This window comes from Patagioenas fasciata, chromosome 1 (assembly GCF_037038585.1).
Source record: "Patagioenas fasciata isolate bPatFas1 chromosome 1, bPatFas1.hap1, whole genome shotgun sequence".
NCBI lineage: Eukaryota > Metazoa > Chordata > Aves > Columbiformes > Columbidae > Patagioenas > Patagioenas fasciata.
The window spans coordinates 150,055,661-150,076,231 of NC_092520.1; the positions used below are offsets into that span (position 1 = coordinate 150,055,661).

The 20,571-nt window shown below is 38.5% G+C and overlaps 1 protein-coding gene across 18 annotated transcripts in view; it reads left to right on the forward strand.

Annotated features, from left to right (window-relative positions):
- ERC1 (ELKS/RAB6-interacting/CAST family member 1) overlaps window positions 1-20,571 on the forward strand; it is a 295,118-nt gene that overhangs the window by 2,815 nt on the left and 271,732 nt on the right. For all 18 annotated transcript variants that reach the window (XR_011742041.1, XM_065859918.2, XM_065859923.2 and 15 more), the window contains exon 2: window positions 9,058-9,891. Coding sequence is in view for 17 of the 18 variants with exons in the window: in XM_065859918.2 (XP_065715990.1) it covers window positions 9,223-9,891 (669 nt within the window). In the remaining variant the exon portion in view is untranslated. The remainder of the gene's footprint in view (window positions 1-9,057; window positions 9,892-20,571) is intronic.

The window sequence follows — 20,571 nt, forward strand, 5'->3', positions numbered from 1 at the left end:
TAGAAAATCCCGTGTTGATTTAAGAAAAGTGATGTTTTCTAGTACGTGGGTTATGTCAACATCATTAACGCAACTCTGTTGTCAGGGCAGGATTGTGATGGAAATTCTGTAGATGGAGCATGCTTTGCTTTGTTACCTGTGGAGAGTATGGGCTAGCTGTCTGCATGGATTCACTAGTGCTTCTGGGCTTTTGAAGTATCTTTATCACTTTTAGGGATTGTGTTTCTTACTGACTCCACTATTGGGAAGTTGGTTGTTGGTCACATGCCACTTAGGGTGAACAGAGAAACCAACATGCATGCAAACACATGGTATTCACTGACTGAATGCTCTGAAAAGTCAGGCTGTAAACTCTATAGCGATACAGTGATAGAAAATTAATGTCCACATGTCTTCAATCTTCCAGGTAATTAGAAGAGTGAGAGTTACTTTAATCCATTCATTGCTAGGAAGTGTATGTTCATCTTCTGACCCCTGTTGCTTTTTGTGTTGTGGACTTTTTTATAAAGAAAAAAAGACACATGATGATTTTTGTTATCTCATATCTGCTTTAAATTTAGAGATTATCATCATCTCCCAGTCATTATGCAAAACAAATCCTGCAGGATCTACCCAGCCTGCCTACATGTGTCAGTGTTAAGAACGTAGGACAGGGAAGGGACCATGTGGGTCCAATTCCTGGTAAATCCAGGCAAGAACCAGCAGTTGAGGATAGTCCACAACATATCTGCTCCATGTGCTAATCATCCCTTAACAAATTCAATGCTGCTGGTCTTAAAGCTGTCAGAGAGAACAGGTGCTTGAACAGTGTCCAAGACTTCTGCTGTACCTGGGAAACCTTTAAATGTGATGTCCAGATAGTGTTAAGAAATATGTACCCCAATATGTGGAGGAAGACGGGAAAATTTCTATGGGTATGCAGCAACCTGAAAAAGGGTGCTCGTACACCCAAAAATGTAGTGAGCAGGTTAACTCAGTATACTGTGAGTAGAACCTTTTTAGTCTGACAAGTGAGATGAGGTGTAAGGCCTTTAGAAATATCGGTAGCACCTCATGTTCTGCCTCGAGTTGATACCAACCTCCACAGCTTTAGGAAAAGTCCTTATAAGCAAGTGGTGTATCACAGAGCATACATAAATATTAGTAAATAAAGATTTAGCTGGAATGCATGCATTTTTATAATAATAGTCAACCTTTTTCATTTTGTGGTCTTGTTTTCTTTTGGGAAAGAAGATATAAAGCAATGAAGCTGTGGTGGTGCAAATGTATCTTTTATGCTGATAGCAAGATTTATGGGAATTACAAGAAACAAAACCTGACATCGGTTAAAACTGCTTTTGCAAATAAGCTGTTATAGAGTAGAGCGTGTTCTGTCATCTTATTCATGTGCTCCTTGTGGAGCAAGTGGATCTCATGAAAAGAGATGTATAGTTGCAGTAGTATACAAGTTAACTTGGAAGCTGATGAACGTTTCTGGGTTTTGTTTAGAGACTTGTGAATAGTGTAGTCTGGATGACATATCTAGCAGGAATGGGAGAGAAGAAAGGGAAACAGAATGGTGTCTAAAAATGACAGATAATCAGGTTGCTTCTGTGTTCTGTGGTGATTTGAAGTGTATGTGTACTATTTATGTTAACCTTTCCATTTAAAAAGTGTCTAACAGGAGTGTCTGTTTTTGTTTAGAAACAAACACTCCTTTGACAAATGACTGCTGGGTTTTTCCTCAAAATGTTAGGGTTGATGGCCTACCTTTTACAAAACATGTTTTTTCAATATACTAGTCGCATAAAGATTATCAGGGATTTTTGAGTTTGTTTGTTTGTGGGGTTTTTTGTTTTGATTTTTTAATTTTGTTTTTGTTTGGTTGTTTTTTTGTTGTTTTTTTCTGGGAAGGTTTCTCTGTGTATATGGCAGAGAATGAATCAGTTCGTTTCTCATGTTCAGTGAGACAGAGCAAGAGCACTGTTACTTTTAGTGAACTTGGCAGATGTGCAAGTAGGTGAACTTACTTTAAAAAAAACCAAACACCACCACCAACAACAAAAAAACAACTTTTAAAAAAGATCGTACAGGAACAGATGTTGGTGTTTGGGCATCTGTTCATGTGCTATCTAGGAATTAGAATCAATCATAACGTGAACAGTTTTTTCTTTTTCTTCTTTCCATCTTAATTTCATCATTCCCATTTGCTTTCTTGCTGTTAAGGCCATGAGGATAAGAATATTTTGATATGGATAAACAACCCTGAATTCCCTGCGTTCAATGCCTTGCTTCCAGCATTGGCTGGCTTGCTAACAATTTCCAAAGTAAACTTTCCTCTGTCCTTTTTTTGTGTAACAGTCATTAATTTAACATGAAAAGTGGTGAGCTTTCTTACCTTCCAAATCTAGTCAAATCTACAATATAGTCCTAAGATAGATGCTTAACATTTTTGGTATAAAGTAACAAAGCAACTGTCACTTTTGTAGTCGTGATGCCCACCAGAAAGTAACAGGAATTCAATTTTTTTTCTTGATCTTGGTTAACACATCTCTAAGTTGTTGTGAATCTTGTCTACTCTTTTGTCATATCCACTATTTGAATTTTAGGGTAAAGATATCTGGCAGGGTCTTACTGGAGTATAAGCTTTTTCACTGCCCGCTCCCCTTTCTCTGCTCTGCTCTGGAGTCCAGGTCCTACTGTTTAATCTAGTTGTACTTATTTGTTATTAACTACATTAATGTGAATTATGAAAATGTGCAGAATTGCTACCTCTGTTAATGAAGTCTAATGTGTCTGCTACGCTGCTTTATCAGATGAAGACGTCTCTTGTAAAGGCTGACTTCTCTGTTGCTGTTATAAAACTGACATTCAGAGCTTTCTCTGTGCAGACAAGAATTGTGCTAGAAAAAAGTTCAGTCTTCTGGAAGCTGGGTATGTGGCTTCCATTGTGCTAATGGGAGGCACTGAGGGGTCACGGTGCTGTGAGATGTGCTCATCTGCACATCAAAATTGTGATCAAAATGCCCCATTCCTGACTATCTGGCAGTGACACTAGTAAGGAGTTGACTCTGTAAATCTTACTGTTTGTCAACTGGTGTCAGTCCTGAACAGAAACCGCAGAAAAGAAATTCAGAGGAAATGTTGTTTGCTGAAGGATGCAGAGGTTATTTCCAAATTCTTTTTGTTTTAATAAATGTAAGCAGGATTTTTCTTGTATTTCTGCAGTATGTTTTTCTGTGTCTGATTTGCTTACGTAACCTAGAAGTAGTTACTGTAGTAGTATCAGTAGTTGTGCTGGACTAGAGGGGGATATGAAAGGCATCATGTATTTATATGACAGAGAGATCTTCCAGATGTTAACAAAACTTTGTGTTAATGAATCTTCCCTTTTCTCTCAGCTGTAGCCAGCAATGTCTGCTTTCTGAGCTGTTGGTTCACATAAAATGCTAGATATGGGGGTGAGAGTGACAGTGTTGATAAACACAGCTCATTTTATTGGATTCTTTATCCTGAAATTGATCTTAATCTGAACCCTCCAGAATTTCTTACATTCCTACTATGCCTGAATACATCTCTTCTATTGAAACCCACCAGGTTGTTTGACAAGACTATTGTACCTGTTCCTGCCCTCTGTCACTTCATAACTGCCTTATAAATAAATCTGCATGAAGTTGTGCAGGTTGCATTTTACTGTTCTTTCAGTATCCTAGGTTCTGATGCAGGAGTTAGCAGCTTTCGTGCTGCTTTGAATAACCATTTATAGGCTCTTTCTGTATTGGCAGAAAGGACCAAAGGTTTTTGAAACCTACAGGAAAGTTCACAAGGGAAAAATGTTCAATACATTCATGTCACAGTAACACAGCCTTCTTTGTGGTTGGCACCATCCTGTAAGGTTAAGGGATTGTTTATTTGTGACTAAATTTACGGTCTAATAGAGGAGGAAAAAAAGAAATAGTACTGCACTTTGGCCTTGTGGAAAATAAGACAGGTTCTCTAGAAGGAGGATCTGGGGAACTACAGACCTGTCAGTCTGGCCTGGGTGCCAGGGAAGGCTGCGGAGCAGATCATCCTGTACATGCCATCACATGGCACATACAGGACAACCAGGCGATCAGGCCCAGTCAGCACATGGGTTTATGAAAGGCAGGTCCTGCTTGACCAACCTGATCTCCTTCAATGATAGGGTGACACACTTAGTGGATGAGGTGAACGCTACCTGAATGTTGTCTACCTAGACTTTACTAAAGCTTTTGACACCATATCCCACAGCATTCTCCTGGAGAAACTGGCATCTCATGGTCTGTATCAGTATACTCTGTGATGGATAACGAACTGGCTGAATGGCCGGGCCCAAAGAGTTATGGGGAATAGAATCAAATGCAGTTGACGACCAGCCACAAGCGGTGTTCCCCAGGGCTTAGTACTGGGGCCAGTTCTGTTTATTTTCTTTATCAATGATTGGGATGACGGGATCAAGCACACCCTCAGTAAGTTTGCAGATAACACCAAATAGGGTGGGAGTGTTGGCCTGCTGGAGGATAGGAAGGCCATACAGAAGCGTCTGGACCTGCTGGATGCTTGGGCTGAGGCCGGTTATGTGAGGTTCCAGAAGGCCAAGTGCCAGGTCCTGCACTTGGGTTACAACCCCAGGCAGTGCTACAGGCTCAGGGAAGGGTGGCTGGAAATCTGCCTGGCAGAGAGGGATCTGGGGGTGTTGATTGACAGCTGGCTGAACATGAGCCAGCAGTGTGCCCAGGTGGCCAAAAAGGCCAACAGCATCCTGGCTTCTATGAGGAATAGTGTGTCCAGCAAGACTAGAGAAGTGACTGTGCCACTGTACTCAGTGCTGGTGAGGCTGCACCTGGAATCCTATGTTCAGTTTTGGGCTCCTCACTAGATAGAGTTCAGAGGAGGTGACAAGGCTAGTGTGGGGCCTGGAGCACAAGTCTGATGAGGAGCAGCTGAGGGAACTGGGGCTGTTCAGCCTGGAGAAAAGGAGGCTGAGGGGAGACCTTAACACTGTCTACAACTACCTGAAAGGAGGTTGTAGCATGGAGGGTGTTGGTCTCTCCTCCCAAGTAGCAGGTGATAGGACAAGAGGAAATGGCCTCAAGTTGTGCCAGGGGAGGTTTAGATTGCATATTAGGAACAATTTCTTCATGGAAAGGGTTATCAGGCATTAGAAGAGGCTGCCCAGAGAAGTGTTTGAGTCACCATCCCTGGAGGTGTTTAGAAGAGGTGTAGATGTGGCGCTTAGGGATGTGGTTTAGAGTTGAACTTGGCAGTGTCAGGTTTACAGTCAGACGTGATGATCTTAAAGGTCTTTTCTAACTTAAATCACTCTGAGAGACCATACTTCCGAGATCCTAGTAGAATGCTAGTGTGGGTCAGAATATTGAAAAACTTTAACTTTTCTGGTTATGTTGCTATCTGAAAGAAATCTTTCATGTAATTTTGTTTCGACCCCTGGAAGGAAACTAGAGCTCTTTCTTCTTCATGGTTAATTGGTATTGTGAATGAGAAAAGGTGTTCCTGTCACTTCCTTCACTGTTTCCAGGATGAAATATATTTTTCCTAGTGTGAATTGCCTGTCTTAATGTCTGCTTCTGCTTATAGATTCCTAATAGCAAAAAAGTGAAATAGCCAGTGAAAAATACTACTAATAAAAAAAACTAGGAGGGGGGAAAAAAGTAAGATTTATCTTGTAACTTTGTGGACGTGTTCCTGTGCGACCTCACCTAGGCCTTCCTGCTCCAGCAGGGGGATTGGGCTAGATGATCTTTCGAGGTCCCTTCCAGTCCCAAACATACTGTGATACTGTGATATTGTGGTTGGGGTTTTTTGTTTGATTGTTTTTTAATTTCTGTTGAACCATGACTTATCTCTGCGTCAGTGAAAATACTGAAAGTGGCTGTATGGTTGGAAGGGTGTATTTGGAATATTTGCGAATGTCAAGTCTATCAATGGTGTGATGAAAGTTCTTAATTCAAGAACTTAATTCTTAAACACTAGAGGGTTATGTTTGCTTGTTTCCAAAGACTTTATATTTTTTTAATCTACTGATTTTGCTTGTTTTTTTGCTTTTGAAAAGCAAGTGCAGTGTAGCACGTGGTGGTGATGGCAGAGTTTTTTTTGCCCTGAGTTTCATGTCTGTGTCTGCTCTGGAAATCCTTTCTGTAACCCTAATCGACAGCTAGTTCTAGCAGGTGTTTTCATAGCTTGAATGATTTGATTTTTTTTCTGGAGTAACAGAGGGGATGGTGCGTACCTGTGAACCAAATCTTAGAGCTGAGTGGCACAGGGCTGGTATTTCCACTTAAGCTGGAGGAGACTGCACAGCATCTGCTGCAGTACCAGCTCCTCTCAGCTGCCTGGGAAACTGCCTTGCTGTCAAGGACGCCAGTCACTTTCATTCTTCGAAAAGCTATTAATAGTTTAACGAAATGCTAGCTAAAACAAGGAGAAAGCAATTTCATGAGATTAAATTACAGTTTTCCATTTTGGGAGTGATTAACTCATTAGAAATCATTTCTATACTTCTCAGACGTTGTTAAGCACTTTACCAGGTGATGCTTTGGCATGCAACAGTAATGTACTTGTAGCAAAATTTAAACTTAATGTTTTCTGGGGAAAGTGCTGTAACTAAAATGCACAGAGTAAAACTTGTCTGATCTTTTGCTTCAAGTTAAACTAATTTAAAACTGCTAAGTGAATTAGTGTTTGCACTGATTTACTGCTGTGCATTTCTAGCAAATGAATTAAGTGCTGTTATTTAGATTAATTTGCAAGAGAATCCTTGTGAGTGCTAGCTCTCAGCTGAATGTACTTTATGTAGTGTCTAAGAAATCATATCTGACTTGTTTTGAGTACTCAAGTGGTGTCACAGCAGCATTTTTAGCATTTTGATATCTCAAACAGTGAGATTAGTCTGAAATAACTTTTCTATTTGCAAGAAGTGTTTTTCTTCCAGATCTGGGGCACAGTGTCTTGCTTATTGAATCAACTCCAGTGGAACACTGTAGACTTTGTTACATAGTTTATATTTCTGTGCTGTTTTGCATAAGGATATGTAGGTGAAAGAGAATAAATGTCTTACTTGTATTAAAATAAATAATCTGGTGGTGTTTTGATAGCTAACTTCAGTTATTAATGCAGCTGGTATCTTTCCTTGGCCTATTTTCCTTTAGAGATGTTTTAAATTATCCTGTAGCAATATTGTTGATAGCTTTGGTTATCATTTTAAAAAAAGGTGAAATAGAGTGAGCACTTGAACTTCTTGAGGGACTGCTCACAAAACACTGTCATCTTCCATAAGTTTTTACAATTACTGATGCTATTGTTTCTTCTATGAAATAATGTGAAAATGAAAAAATGCTGGCTTGCTCTGATCTTGTTTTCCATTTAAAACTTAAATTAAACATTTAAAAAGTATTTCTTGTTATATCTTTTTATATACTAACTTGTTGCTGAAAGGAAAAATGATGTATCTTTTCTTCATTATGCTTTTGGTTTTTTTTTCTTTCTACTCTTTTCCAGTATTTTTTAAATATTTTTGTCTCTTCCACCCTCTTTTACTACTTCTACAATTTCTTTTGTAAGTGTATTCCTCTTTTAAGCCTAAACTTTCATCTACTTGCGCAGTTATTATCTTGCAAACATGGCATAGGGTTTGAAAAAATTGACTCCTAATATTGCCAAACCTAACTTCTGAGCAGAAGGTAAGGCTGGATGAAAGCTGGTGTGAAAGGAAAGACATTGGGATGTATAAGATGCTGCTGCTCTTTGGACACTGTATGGTATTCTTTCATCTAATGGAGAGTGGTCAGATCGGGAATGTTTCAGTGTTCTAGTTTTTATTTCAGTTGAGCCCAACAGTGACTTGAAATAGTTTACACTGGAAAAATAAGAAAGGGTGAGAACTGTGTAGAGGGAGTAGTTCTACCCTGTAGTAGTTGAGTCACAAGAGTAGATTTAATCCCTGTTTCTTGCTCCTTTACTAGGTCTTGACTACTAACAGTGGCCTCAGCCCAGTGCCCCTGTACTAAAGAGTTACCTTCTAACCCTTGTACAATTGCATAACATTACAGTGCAAAAATAAGGAATTTTATTGCATATCCTACCAGAGTTCTTGTTCAGAGAAAAAGCAGAGGGGGAGGAGGAACTGCAGCATGATGGTGTCATCATGGTCTGTGTTTTAAGAGGCACCTGCTGCTGGTGTGATATTGTTTAATGGAATTAATCTGAGCTGGTTGATGAGGATATTTTGATTGAAAACTTTGCTTAACATGAACAAAGGTTGAAGTCGTGTTTAGGACTGAATCCCAGTTTGAGAGAAAATAAGAGACTGGTACCAGTTTTCAGTGCTGGTGTGATTCCCTTGTTCCTCTTAACCTCACTGGTCTCATTGCTGTGTGATTGCTGTTCTTTCAGAGTTGTGTCTACACTTGCCCAAGCTTTGTTGTCACTAATGATTTCATGATTCTTATTTGTTTAGGTTCTGATTTTAAAGGAGATCTGATAGCAACACGAAAGGGGCCTCCTAGTCAAGATCATAATAAGAATCTTGTCAGTCTGTCTGCCATTCCCATTTGCAGGATTGTTTTCACAAAAACAAGGTTTAGAAACTGTGTCCTACAAAAACTAGCAGTGTTTGAAGGAAAAAAAAGTACTACTGAATGGGCTTTAAATTTTGATTGTCTCTCTTACTCAGAAGGGTAACAGGTAAGGAATTAGGGCCTGTCAGAAACAGGAAAAAGGTGTTAGATGACTTTTGTAGAATTCAGGTCACGACCAACCAAATTATGACTTGAAAATGGATGGGTTCTTTTTTTCTCTCTCTCTTTACTGCGATAAGAAGAGAGGAGCAAGAATAGAAGTTCCATATTTGAGTGAAAATACTAGCATTTAAATAAAAGATTGCTTATTTGTGAGTAGGAATTGAAAAGGTGCTGAAGTGTAAAGGCAGTAGAATACTCTTTTTTTCTAACGTGGTACAAAATATTTTTTGATAAGCTAGGTATGTAATACATCATTTTTATTGATACAATTTTTAATATATTATTTTTATTGATACAGATGTGGTCCTGAACATTGTGAGCACCTGACTTCAAAGATGGACAGCCGGATCTGTTACAAGTTGTGATTGGCCTTAAGCTGATTTCAAACCATTGAAGAACTTAACAGGATTTATCTCATTCCTGATTTATGCCTATCTAATAGCCTCACACCACCAGCTTAATCATGTATGGAAGTGCTCGGTCAGTTGGTAAGGTGGAGCCAAGCAACCAGAGCCCCGGGCGTTCACCAAGGCTGCCGCGGTCACCACGCTTGGGCCATCGTCGAACCAACAGCACAGGAGGCAGTTCTGGGAGTAGTACTGCGGGTGGCAGTGGGAAAACTCTTTCTATGGAAAATATTCAGTCCTTAAACGCTGCCTATGCTACATCTGGCCCTATGTATCTAAGTGACCATGAGAACGTGGGTGCAGACACCCCAAAAAGCACCATGACTTTGGGCCGATCTGGGGGGCGGCTGCCTTACGGTGTTAGGATGACTGCAATGGGGAGCAGCCCTAACATCGCCAGTAGTGGTGTTGCCAGTGATACTATTGCATTTGGAGAGCACCATCTCCCTCCCGTGAGCATGGCATCCACTGTGCCTCACTCGCTGCGCCAGGCCAGGGATAACACGATAATGGATCTGCAGACACAACTCAAAGAAGTGTTGAGGGAGAACGATCTGCTTCGCAAGGATGTGGAGGTGAAAGAAAGCAAGCTGAGTTCTTCCATGAACAGTATAAAGACCTTCTGGAGTCCTGAGCTAAAAAAGGAGAGAGCTCTGAGGAAAGATGAAGCTTCAAAAATCACCATTTGGAAGGAACAATATAGAGTTTTGCAAGAAGAAAACCAGGTTTGTCATCTAATGTCACTGTTGTGTTAGTGTGGTAGCATGATTAAATGAGTTTAATGAGCTTGCATGTCACATTTAAGCAGCTAAATTATATCGGTGCTTTACCCATGTAAGTGGTATGAATAAGATGTGTTTTTAACCTGCAGGCCTCTTTTTAAATGTTTCTGGTCAGACCTGTAAGCCACGTCTGAAGTGTTCATTTCTCCTTGTGTGTCTTGCGTTTTTTTCCTAGGGCTGACGCTAACCACTCAGTTTCCTTTTGGAAGTATTTTACCCTGTTCATAATTAGTATTTCTATAGCCCTTACCTCTTGAAGCATTCTCTGAGATGCAGAATGTGCTGTCTGCTGACCCCAAACACAACTGAACTGTTGCTGAATGTTGACAGATTGCCAGTAAAGCAAAGTTCATGTTATACTGGTCTTATTTTACAGCTCCAGTTAAAACATCTAGACCTGTAATATTCACAAAGAGATATAAATTGTTTTCTTGGCGACATTTAGGCAACACTTTAATACCCGCTCATCTGTTCTTTTGTCATTAGCTGGGCATATCTTGTTATGCAACTGTCATAAAGCACCCTACAGTTTTTTTGTTGTGGTCTGGCTAGTCTGAGAATAGACAGAAGAACAGATAATCTTGGGTGTCTGGTTCATTTGTCTTGTCCCTAGATTAGAATAAAACTGAGGGGCTGATTAAAATTGAGGTCTCTTTGTAGTCAGCTTTACTTATTAAAAGCTTATTTTTTTAATTTTCCCACCTAGACCTTCTTGCTAGCTTAATCCTGAAGTAATTACTTGTTTTTGAGTCCATGTCCTCCTGTTTAGTTGCTTCTGGCCAAATGTGAGTTAGGTATCTCTTGACTCCCTGGTAAGAAACCTTACCACTCTTATGGAAAACAGGCCCAGTGTCCAACTCCACAAAAGCTTCCTGAAATGTAGGTCAGCTTTCACTATGACAAAATTACTTTCCCTATGGAGTTTTTAAAATATCCAATAAAGTTTAATGAAACGGTTTCCATAATTCAAGTGTGATCTTGTTCTTGGAATTCTTAAGGTATACTTGCTATTTTAGGCAGCACTTTTAAAAAGTTTTGCTTTAGAAGGTAGAGGGGAGAGGAAAACTGCTGGAGGAAAAAACTAGTGCTGGTAATACTTGACATGTTAGATTCTACTTTCAGGTGAGCTGTCTTAAACAGTAGATTCCTTTTGGTTTGTGATAATCTGCTACACTGAAACTTTCTTTTTACTTTTTAAAGAACTGAGTGGAAGAAAGTAAGTTGTTTTTCTTGAGTTTGCATGAAATGATTTAAGGGATTTGTCATGTCGTTTTGTAGCTCTATCATTACTAAATGGTAAGTATCACAACATGAGATTTGTTAACGTGTGTGACGTTCCGTATTCATTAAAATGTGTCTTCTTGGAGAGAAGAAACCTAAGTTAAATATTTTTTATTACAAAAGTAGGATTTCCTTAGAAGGAGTAATCCAGTGAAAATTTTAGTTATAGTGGTATGGTACCAGTATTATGAATACATGGCATACCATTCACTCAACTTTCTAATGATCTTTGTAATTCAGCTGCAGGTAAGTATTTTAATTCTCAAATTATTTTCATTTTTGGGTTCTGTTTTCCTACTGAAGATAATGTTTTGGAATATAACAACATTTTCTGAAATCAGTTTTGACGTTGAGGATGCTGTAGAAATCTCGCAAGAAAAATGCAAGGAATGTGTGGTTTAGAATGGATTAAGCAGTTACTAAGTGTGTATAGACTGGAGAACAGTGATTCCTCCACGTTTGTGGTTTGGTTTTTGGTTTTTCTTTCCTTTATCCCCTAATAAAACATTTACAGATATTTCCAGGCCACTGTTCTCTAGGCAATCACTATAATTACTGCCACACTGGTAGAATTGTATAACTTGGGTCCAAAAAAAGAAGGGTGCAATTTAAAAGTAAAAGGATATTATTGCAATGAGCTGTAAAAACTAAGAATGCTAATTAATAGATTATAGTTAGCTAACAGTGTGTCCTAATTAAACTCCGAATTCATTATGTCTTCTATAGCCTTTTGGGGTTGGTCACTTCAGCCCTTTATAAGGAAGATCAGTTTAATAGGATTTACTGTAATTAAACAGCCGTCTCTGTTTAGACAGTGAACAAGGGATTTCTCTGACTTGTTGGGGGACCAGAAAAATCTCTTCATTGCCCCACCAGCCTCCCTATAAAATGAGTTCCAGTATAATTGCAGGATCTGTTGTTTTAGACTCAATATGAGTATTTCAGCACACCACTTTTAATAAAGACTTCTCACATGGGCAGAACTTGGCTTTATATTAAGTTTAGCTAAGGCTGAATGCATTAATTAAAAATTGACTCAAGTCATGGAGCCAAGATGACTCATGCCATTATCTTGATAATCATCTTTACCCACACTCGATTGTCCCTGATTGTATTTTTTTTAATTGCTGTTCTTGTCACCTCAACTTTGATTGAATTGTCTCTTGGTTTTGACAGTTGTTAAAAACGCGTGAAACTGTGAGCTCCGGTTGACTGCCACCTCCGCCTCCTGTGAAAAATGCACTGGTGTCTTTGGGTTTTCTTTCCCATTTTGTGAGAACATGTGCGAGTTAATAAAAATTATTGATGTATTGCTTACTGATTCCCAAGAAATTTTCTGGATTCCATAAAGATCAGAGAATGAATAGGGAGATTAAATAGCATGTTCCCTGTCCTGAGGCAGTCACATCTCTCTTTGTCTGGTTGTCTTTTTAAGGCAACAGATAGCAGGGATATCTTAGATATAATACTGAGAATGTCATGCAGATACACCTATATAGATCTCGCTTGGGTTGAGGGTGCTTCAATCTTGCTCATTTGTGGTGTTTTCATCACTTATGGTGTAGCACAGCAGTGTTCATCAGCCACTCTGGGCAAATACTACAGCTGTGGAGTGTAGCATATGCTGAACTTTATTTTCATCCCTTGTTACTGGCTTGAAGAGTCAGAAAATCCTTTCTTTTCATAAATGGGGAATGTAATTGCCATCTCATTTTGAGGAGCTCAAAACCAAACATGGAAAGTATCTCTGTAGATACCATAGGTTCTTGGAAAAATACTTTTTCGGTGCAATGTGGATTAGTTGACCGATTACACTTTGCAGGAAGCCAAAAGGAGAGTGCAAATGATTTCTCAAAGGTTAATAAACCTATGCAAATCGAAGGAGGAACTGGTGGAGCCAATAAACAGAAGCTCATTTTTGACATGGTGTCACTCTCCTCAGCATGTTTTGGTAGGAACTGTATTTTTCTGAGTTGAAAAACAATTTTTTTTAGAGTGTGTTGTTTGAAGTTTCCCTTGAAACCCCTTCATTAGAAGCCAGGAAAGGGAAGGAAAGACACCGAGTATTTTTTGCACTTCAATAGAAATAATTTCTCTAAAGATTGGACTACGGTGGACTATGTGAAACTCAAGAACAAAGGAACTCCTCTCAGTTGAAGCTTGCTTGTAGTAAGGTCATTGTCTATTAAAATAAGTAGTGCAATGCAAATTTGATGTCTAACACCCTACATTGAAATTTCCCACATTTAACTGATCTACATTTGAGATCTGATTTATGCTACAACCTGAAATACTGTGGTACTGCTGAAAACATCTTCTTACTTTGATGTATTTTTGTGGTCTTTTTGTGGTTAGAGCCGGTGAATGTCTGAGTGAGAGAGTTTAACCAAGAAAATATTTCTGAAAGGAATTTCACTTTGGGGTAAGCTCTTGAAGAACGTTCTGCTTTATTGTGATGGAGAAGTGTGATGGGTGTACTCCAGTATTTCATCAGTGTTTTTCTTCAGAGTCAGAAGTACTCTCCATTTCATAGTAGCATGGAATGAGCATCTCACATTTTAAAATATAGTCAACCATGTGTTAGCCTCTTAAATGTGTTGGGTGCTGCTGTTCTGAGACTGGCCAAGCTTCTAATGAGTACATTCTTCCTCTGAATATCAGATCAATTCTCATTTCTCCATGCTCCAATTTTTTTTGTATGTAATTGCATTTTAAAAAAAAGTTTTGATTTGTCTTAGTACTGTGCCATTCGGATACTAGTACCATTCTTGAGTTGGCTATTCATTGATAGAAAGCTAAAATTTCTCCCACTATGGATGCTTAATTTTGCAATATGTGGTTCCGTAGTCATTGCTTAAAGGCACTATCTGTATCCCACATCATTACAGTTAAATAGTTCTTTCAGTGGTAGGTGTCTGTCAGCTCTCTACAATGCTGCCAGCTTTAAGGTTCCCTCTACTGTTACCCAGTTGCAGCATGAAATTATATCTTAATTCTCTTTTAGAATAACTCAAAACCATCTCCTCAAAAGTGCTTGATATCTGAGGCATTTATCTAGTTGCAGCGCTTCATAGCGACTTCAGAAATTGTCATGTAATCGCCCAATAGTTGGGCCTTCTGTGTTCTGCCTTTTTGCAATTCTATAAGGCAATAGAATTAGACTTTTTATGCTTATCTAGGTTCGTTTTCTCCCGTGTTTCCTATTGAGGTAGAATCTGATACCTTGAGTTGCTCTGAACTGTAGCATAGGCTGAACAGCTGGTCTCTACTTGATCTGTTAAACATACAAGGGCAATACTACCAACTTAAGAGCAGCTTGCAATAAAATGAATGATGTCAGTGGTACTGTTGAACTTTGTAGTTTAACTGTGCTTTTTGCTATTAAGCTGGGAGAGGGATAACTTTAAATTCTGCAGAACTTTAAATAGCAGGCTCTTTATGCTATAATTCTTTGCCTGCTATGTATTGAGACTATTCAGACATGACACTCCTGCCTCGGGTTGCAGTGTATTGTTCCACCTTCCAGTATGTATATTCCTGAAAAGTTGTGTCTATGTTACTGTAGTTCCCTGGAAGCTGTCGTTTCTTTCAGGATTATTGTAATTCTGCTGTTTGAGTTACTTTTTCCCTTAAGTGTTCTTTCTTTCTAAAGTTTGAACGAAGTAGCTTGGAACAGTGTGAGGCTCTGGTTTGGAACGGTCTTTCCTTTAGTCGCACAGCGAACAGTTGAAAAATAATAGATGATAGCAGGAGTAGAGAGGTACCCCTACATTATAGTTCATTTTAGCAGCAGTCTTGTGCCAATATTATAGCTTTTTAATACCAAATCCAGTATTTTCATGTGTCTTTCTTATGCTCTGTGGTATTGATTTAAGTAGAAAGGAGAAGAGCATGGAAAAAGCATTGAAGTTATATTAGTAATACATATTCCAGTCTTCGTGTATGCCTCCAAGCCCAAAACCTGAGTTTCTTAAACTCTTTTCAATTTGATGATATGAGAAAACCTCATGAACTTGAAGATGCTACAGCAGAGTAGGCCACTATGACTAAACTGATAGTTGGAAAGAATATTTTTTTTCAGCAAAGTAGGTATGTAAGATACTTTTAACAGTCCGTGTAATGCTTAAGACATCAGTAAGATGAAGAAACTTTTGTATTTAGGATCTATCTATCTATCTATCTATCTACCTATCTATCTATCTATTTTCTGAGATAAGAGCTAGAGACCAAAAGAGTTAAAGAGACATTTCTGTACTCTGAAGGTGATTCCTGTGTTGGATAACTAATGAAGGGCAGTCATCCCAGCTATCTGAATTAGTAATTAAAGAAACATTGTGAAATGCCACTTCAACCTCAGCTGGCAGGAGGGGAAAAAGAGAATAAACTTGATAGTGTTCTAGATATTATCGTATACAACTCAGTTCAATTCATTTTGTATATACACTTGTGTTTAGTGAACACAATAAAATACCAGTGTTTTTTGTAATAGTGATTTGTGGTGATGAGAGCTCCTCAACAGAAATCAGATTACAGCGGTTTGTCAGCAGGTAAGCGTAGCTGTTTGGGATTACGCTATTTTTTTCCTGCATATATAACGCTTTTTAGTTTTTCTATGTATTTTTTGGCATAATCTGATGAACAGAGGGGAAAATGACTGCATGCGCAAAATAATAGAGTATTATAATTGTATAATTTTTTTTTCATCTGAAGATAACGATTTCTAGATCTTAGAAAAAAAAGTCTGTTCAGCAAAATTTAGTTTCATGTAATCCACACAGTAGTATTTGCAGATTTATATTGATTGAGTCCTCTCGAAAAGACTAGGCTCACCTTTTGTAGTGGAAAAAAAACCAGAAGGCCAAAGTGTAATTAGTTTCCATCTGTGCTGATATCAGTTGTTATATCTGAGTGATTTACTTAGTGTTTTAAGTAATAGTACCTTGGACTGTGAAACAGGAATGGGTTTTTTGGTTATATTAGCAGCCTTGAGAAGCAGGTAGTAATGATCAGTTTTTTTGTAAAGCTCCATTCTAACTTACAGATTGTAGTAAATCACAAAAAACCACCCCTTGATTAGTGATCATTCTTTTTACTGTTAAAATGCTTTGTAACTCAGTCATGCCCTGTTGTTGTATGGTGTTTTGTACAGTCATTTTTGCTTCCAAAGAATATTGAGTGATCTGTTTTCCTTTATTTAACCTGAGGGAACTAAAACACCAAAAACTTCTGTATGCATTGGGAGAAATTGGAGCACACCAGTAAACGTGATGTTTTGCAATTGCAGAGTCAGTATTTAAACCATCAAGAAAAGAAAGAATCCATGGAAGTCCTCAGTATTTGAGGATGTCTCATGATAATTTGAATTGTTGTCAGTTGACCTCCATTAAGAAAGTCTTATGGATTCACCCTAGGAAGAGACTGGATTTAAAAAAAAAAAAACAAACAAACAAAACCAAAACAAACCACCCCAAAAACCCAAAACAACACAGCAGATCCCTCCTCACAAAAAAAACACACTACACACAAAAAACAATCAACCTACCAAAACAAACCCCAAAAGCATAAAAGAGTTGTCTTATTGCATATGTGCTCATTGAAATGACCATGACCAGATACCAAAATAGTGGCATAGAACAGCACTAAGAGCGCTTCTGGTGATCATTGCATTAGAAATCAGAGAAGTTGAACTTACGTATAACAGTTACAGGAATAAATACCATGTGACTGGCTTCTTCAGTTTAATTTTAGCAGCTTCGTTTGTAAACTGGAATGCTAAGTAATGTGCTATCATCTGTAAACCTAAGATTTTGATGACTTGCATTTAAGGTGTTTATTAATCTATATACAAGCTTCTATTTTTAAAAAAAAAATGTATGTACTGCTACTTTTGCCTGTTATTTACATGACTCAAGTGTGTGCACGGGGGGCTGCTTTTGCTCTTCCCTGAGTAGAGGCCACTGGTCCAGGATCCTCTTTAAACACAGAGAAAAATTATTTAGTCCTTGGTGCTCTATGCTGCCCACAGTTCCTGTATATAGATTGCTTTTTAAATCTAGTGATTTTTTTCACTAAGCCAACAAGGGTGAGCAGTTGTTTGGAGGCACTTAGATTCTTCCAGAATTTGACTCTACAACATCAAATGGAATTTAAAGGCAGTATGTAGTTTCCTAATGATCTTGGGCAGTTCATTGCAAGCACATAAATAAGATCAGGTCACAGGGGTGATGGCTGTTCTAATCTCATAACAGAATGAAATACACTTTTTATTGAGGGATGGAGAAAGGTATAGAGACTGGCTGTCCAATAAAAATGTATTTTTCAATGCTCTGCAAATATAGCAGAGAGGTTCTACTTTAAAAAAAAATGCCTGATGCTGTATGATACCTGTGTTGTTGTCAGGTTCTGTAGTGTGTTGCTATGCATTTGTTTCTACAGAGGTGCCCCTCCTGCTTCTTACCTTCTCTTCCTTCGCCTTTACATCTCTGCTCTGGTGGCCTGGGGGGAGAAGCAGGGACACAGCCTGGGCTGGGAAGCACAAGCAAGGAGGAGATGGTAGTCCAAAATTAACTAAGCCTCCCTGGTTATCTGTATCAAAGCGAAGTTGCATTTTTTCCTGGCCAGTACATACTACATCATCATCATGTTCTAATGAGCAGCACTACCAAGGAGTAGGCACTTCAGTAAATAATTTTTTTGCTGTCTGCACTTTTCAGAGATGCAGGTCTTCTACGTGAGAAAATAAATCCATAAGGTTAATGTCGAATATTTGATCCTTCTTGTCAGATGATCAGGTACCAGCTACCTTGGGTTGCTACATTTTGAGAACAGATGGTCTTCTAATTATATATTGATGTGGATTCCAAAGAATACAGTGCCATGCATTTCTTCTGATACTTTTTGTCACTTGTTTCTGAGATTAGAACAAGTCAGCACATAAAATACCACCATTCAGAGACTAAAATATTTTTTATTCAGGAGCTTTGTGCAGGATCTAGTTCTTCCATAGTGGTTGATCAATGATGGCATGAAATATATATACAAATATATATATATATATAAATACTACATTTTAATGCAGTGTGATGAGGCTTAGGTACCTTTTCCCCTTACCAGAGTCATGAAATTGTCTGAGTAATGGTCTGGTTTTTAATGGAATCGTGTCTCAGATGACAAATACTTATTTCTGACTGAGAGGGAGGAAGAGCTTTCTGAACATACATTTGTGTTGTAGCATGTTGCCTTCGAGGACCTGTAAGTACAAGAATGTTCATCTGAGGCTTCACCTCTTGGTAGGCTGAGTTATTTTGGACCAGAAAGAAGCCCTGACACTGAAGGCAGTGCTGTGTCCTATAGCAGACTACCTGACTTACTGTGAGAAAACAAAGTGTTTGTTTTCTTTTTCTTCGTTTTATTTTTTTTTTTTTTACTATTGGCATAATTGATTAGAGTTTCCACATTAAAAGTGAATATCAGTTCTTACATGAACAGAAACAAACTCTGAAGCAATGAAAGTAATGTGATATAATTAGAGCTTTCGTTAGAGAGGCAAGATACCCACACAGCCTATGCCAGCATCTGATCTCACAGGTGTGAACCTCCATTAGAGTTATTCCTATGGTTACGTTGCTTTCGAGAGATTGAAACATTTAATACTAAACATTTGATTTGCTAAAGGGTTCAGGGCATCATACCAAAGCTCTTAAGCTCTCACTAGAAACAGTGTAATATCGAAAGCAACACAGCTAAAAACCACCAACCTACTTGGAAAGTAAAGCTTTACTGTAGAAGATGCTAATCCTTCATAGTGAATTTATGTCTTGAATCTCATCTAAAGAAGCTGTAAATTGATGAGAAATACATTTTCTTTAAAGAGCGGTTGTACTTCTACAACCTAGGCTAGATCTGATGATTGCCGAAGATATGATGATTGATGGTTTCTGTATCATGTCTATGCCAAACACTTTCTTGCCTGAATGCTACAAAATGAAATTACTTTTTCTGGCTCTCAGGAGCTGGAAAGTGCATCTCATGCACACAGATGGAGGGCAACTCTGATGTTCTTCTCTTCCACATAAGAAAAAGGTGGTCTTAGTTGTGATGTAGACTCAAAAAGAGTGAAGGAGTGTATAGGATAAGATTTGCTTCTATCTCTGTTGAAGTTAAGAGTTTTTTTCATGGAAGTCTTACGGGACATAATTTTTTTATCTGGTCCACAAGAAATCCCTCAGCTCACCTGAAGACTTAATTATTGGTTTGGATTTTGTGTCAGCTGAAAATGTACTTACAAAGTTCCTGAAAGAGGTTTTGGCTTCTATGGCAAGAGGTTTCAGTATTTCTTTGGATGAGAGAAGGACATCCATGGAGAGGATGACAAAAGCTTTAGGCTGAGGATTAGTGCTAACAGGTGAAACAATGAATCCCAGAATAATCCTAGGCAAATGAAATTATCAGAAAGAAGCAACATTAGTAGAGGCTTTTAATTAGGTTGTTAGGAAATTATGTGCCCTGCACTGGAGACTTAGGAAGTAAGCACCTTATTTCCCTCGATTGGATAAATGTGGAGAATCAGATTGTTCAATGACTCATTATTCTTCTCTGTTTGGTTTAGGAGTACAAATGAGAGTGTTGTGTTTACTCGGTAGAGCATAGTTAAACCCTGACATTTCAGTGTTTTTCTGATTGTGTTGCTCAGTAATGCTGATGAGCAAGAACAACTTTGGGAGAGGGCAAAGGTAAAAATCCAGATAATTCTTCGATCTGACCAAGTATGGCAATCTTTGTTTTACATTAGCATAACAAATATATGTGCTTTTCAGAAATCTTCCTTTTGTGTGTGCATACGTTAAAATTAACAGATGTGGTTGCTTGTGGAGATCAATGTTTATCCAGAGTGATTGTACAAAAGGCCTACAACCATAGATGTGCTGTTTTTTGAGGGCAGACTAATTTCCCAGTCTTCATCAGCCTATATATCAGTTGAGTAAAGTCAAATTCTTCTGTCTGTGGAAGCTTTGGTTTGGGGGACATTCTTTAAGGCTTTCCCCTTCAGCCAATACCTGATGGGTCAGGTTTGGCCATATGGTTGTGAGCTTGTTAATATGTAACCATTTTAATAGATCTGTGAGCCTAGTTACTCAAAGTGGGGGACCTTTCTAAGGAAGTGTAGGTCAACTTTCATACGAGAAAGTAAATAGTGTGCTATATATGTGCAGTCAACAGCATTTTTTATGGGTGAAGAAAAATGGAAAACTGGACCATTTTGTGATCCTCTTTGCAGAGGGTGATTGGACCTTCTGATCTGTTCACTGTGTATGAGAGGTTCCAAATAATGGCATTATGTGT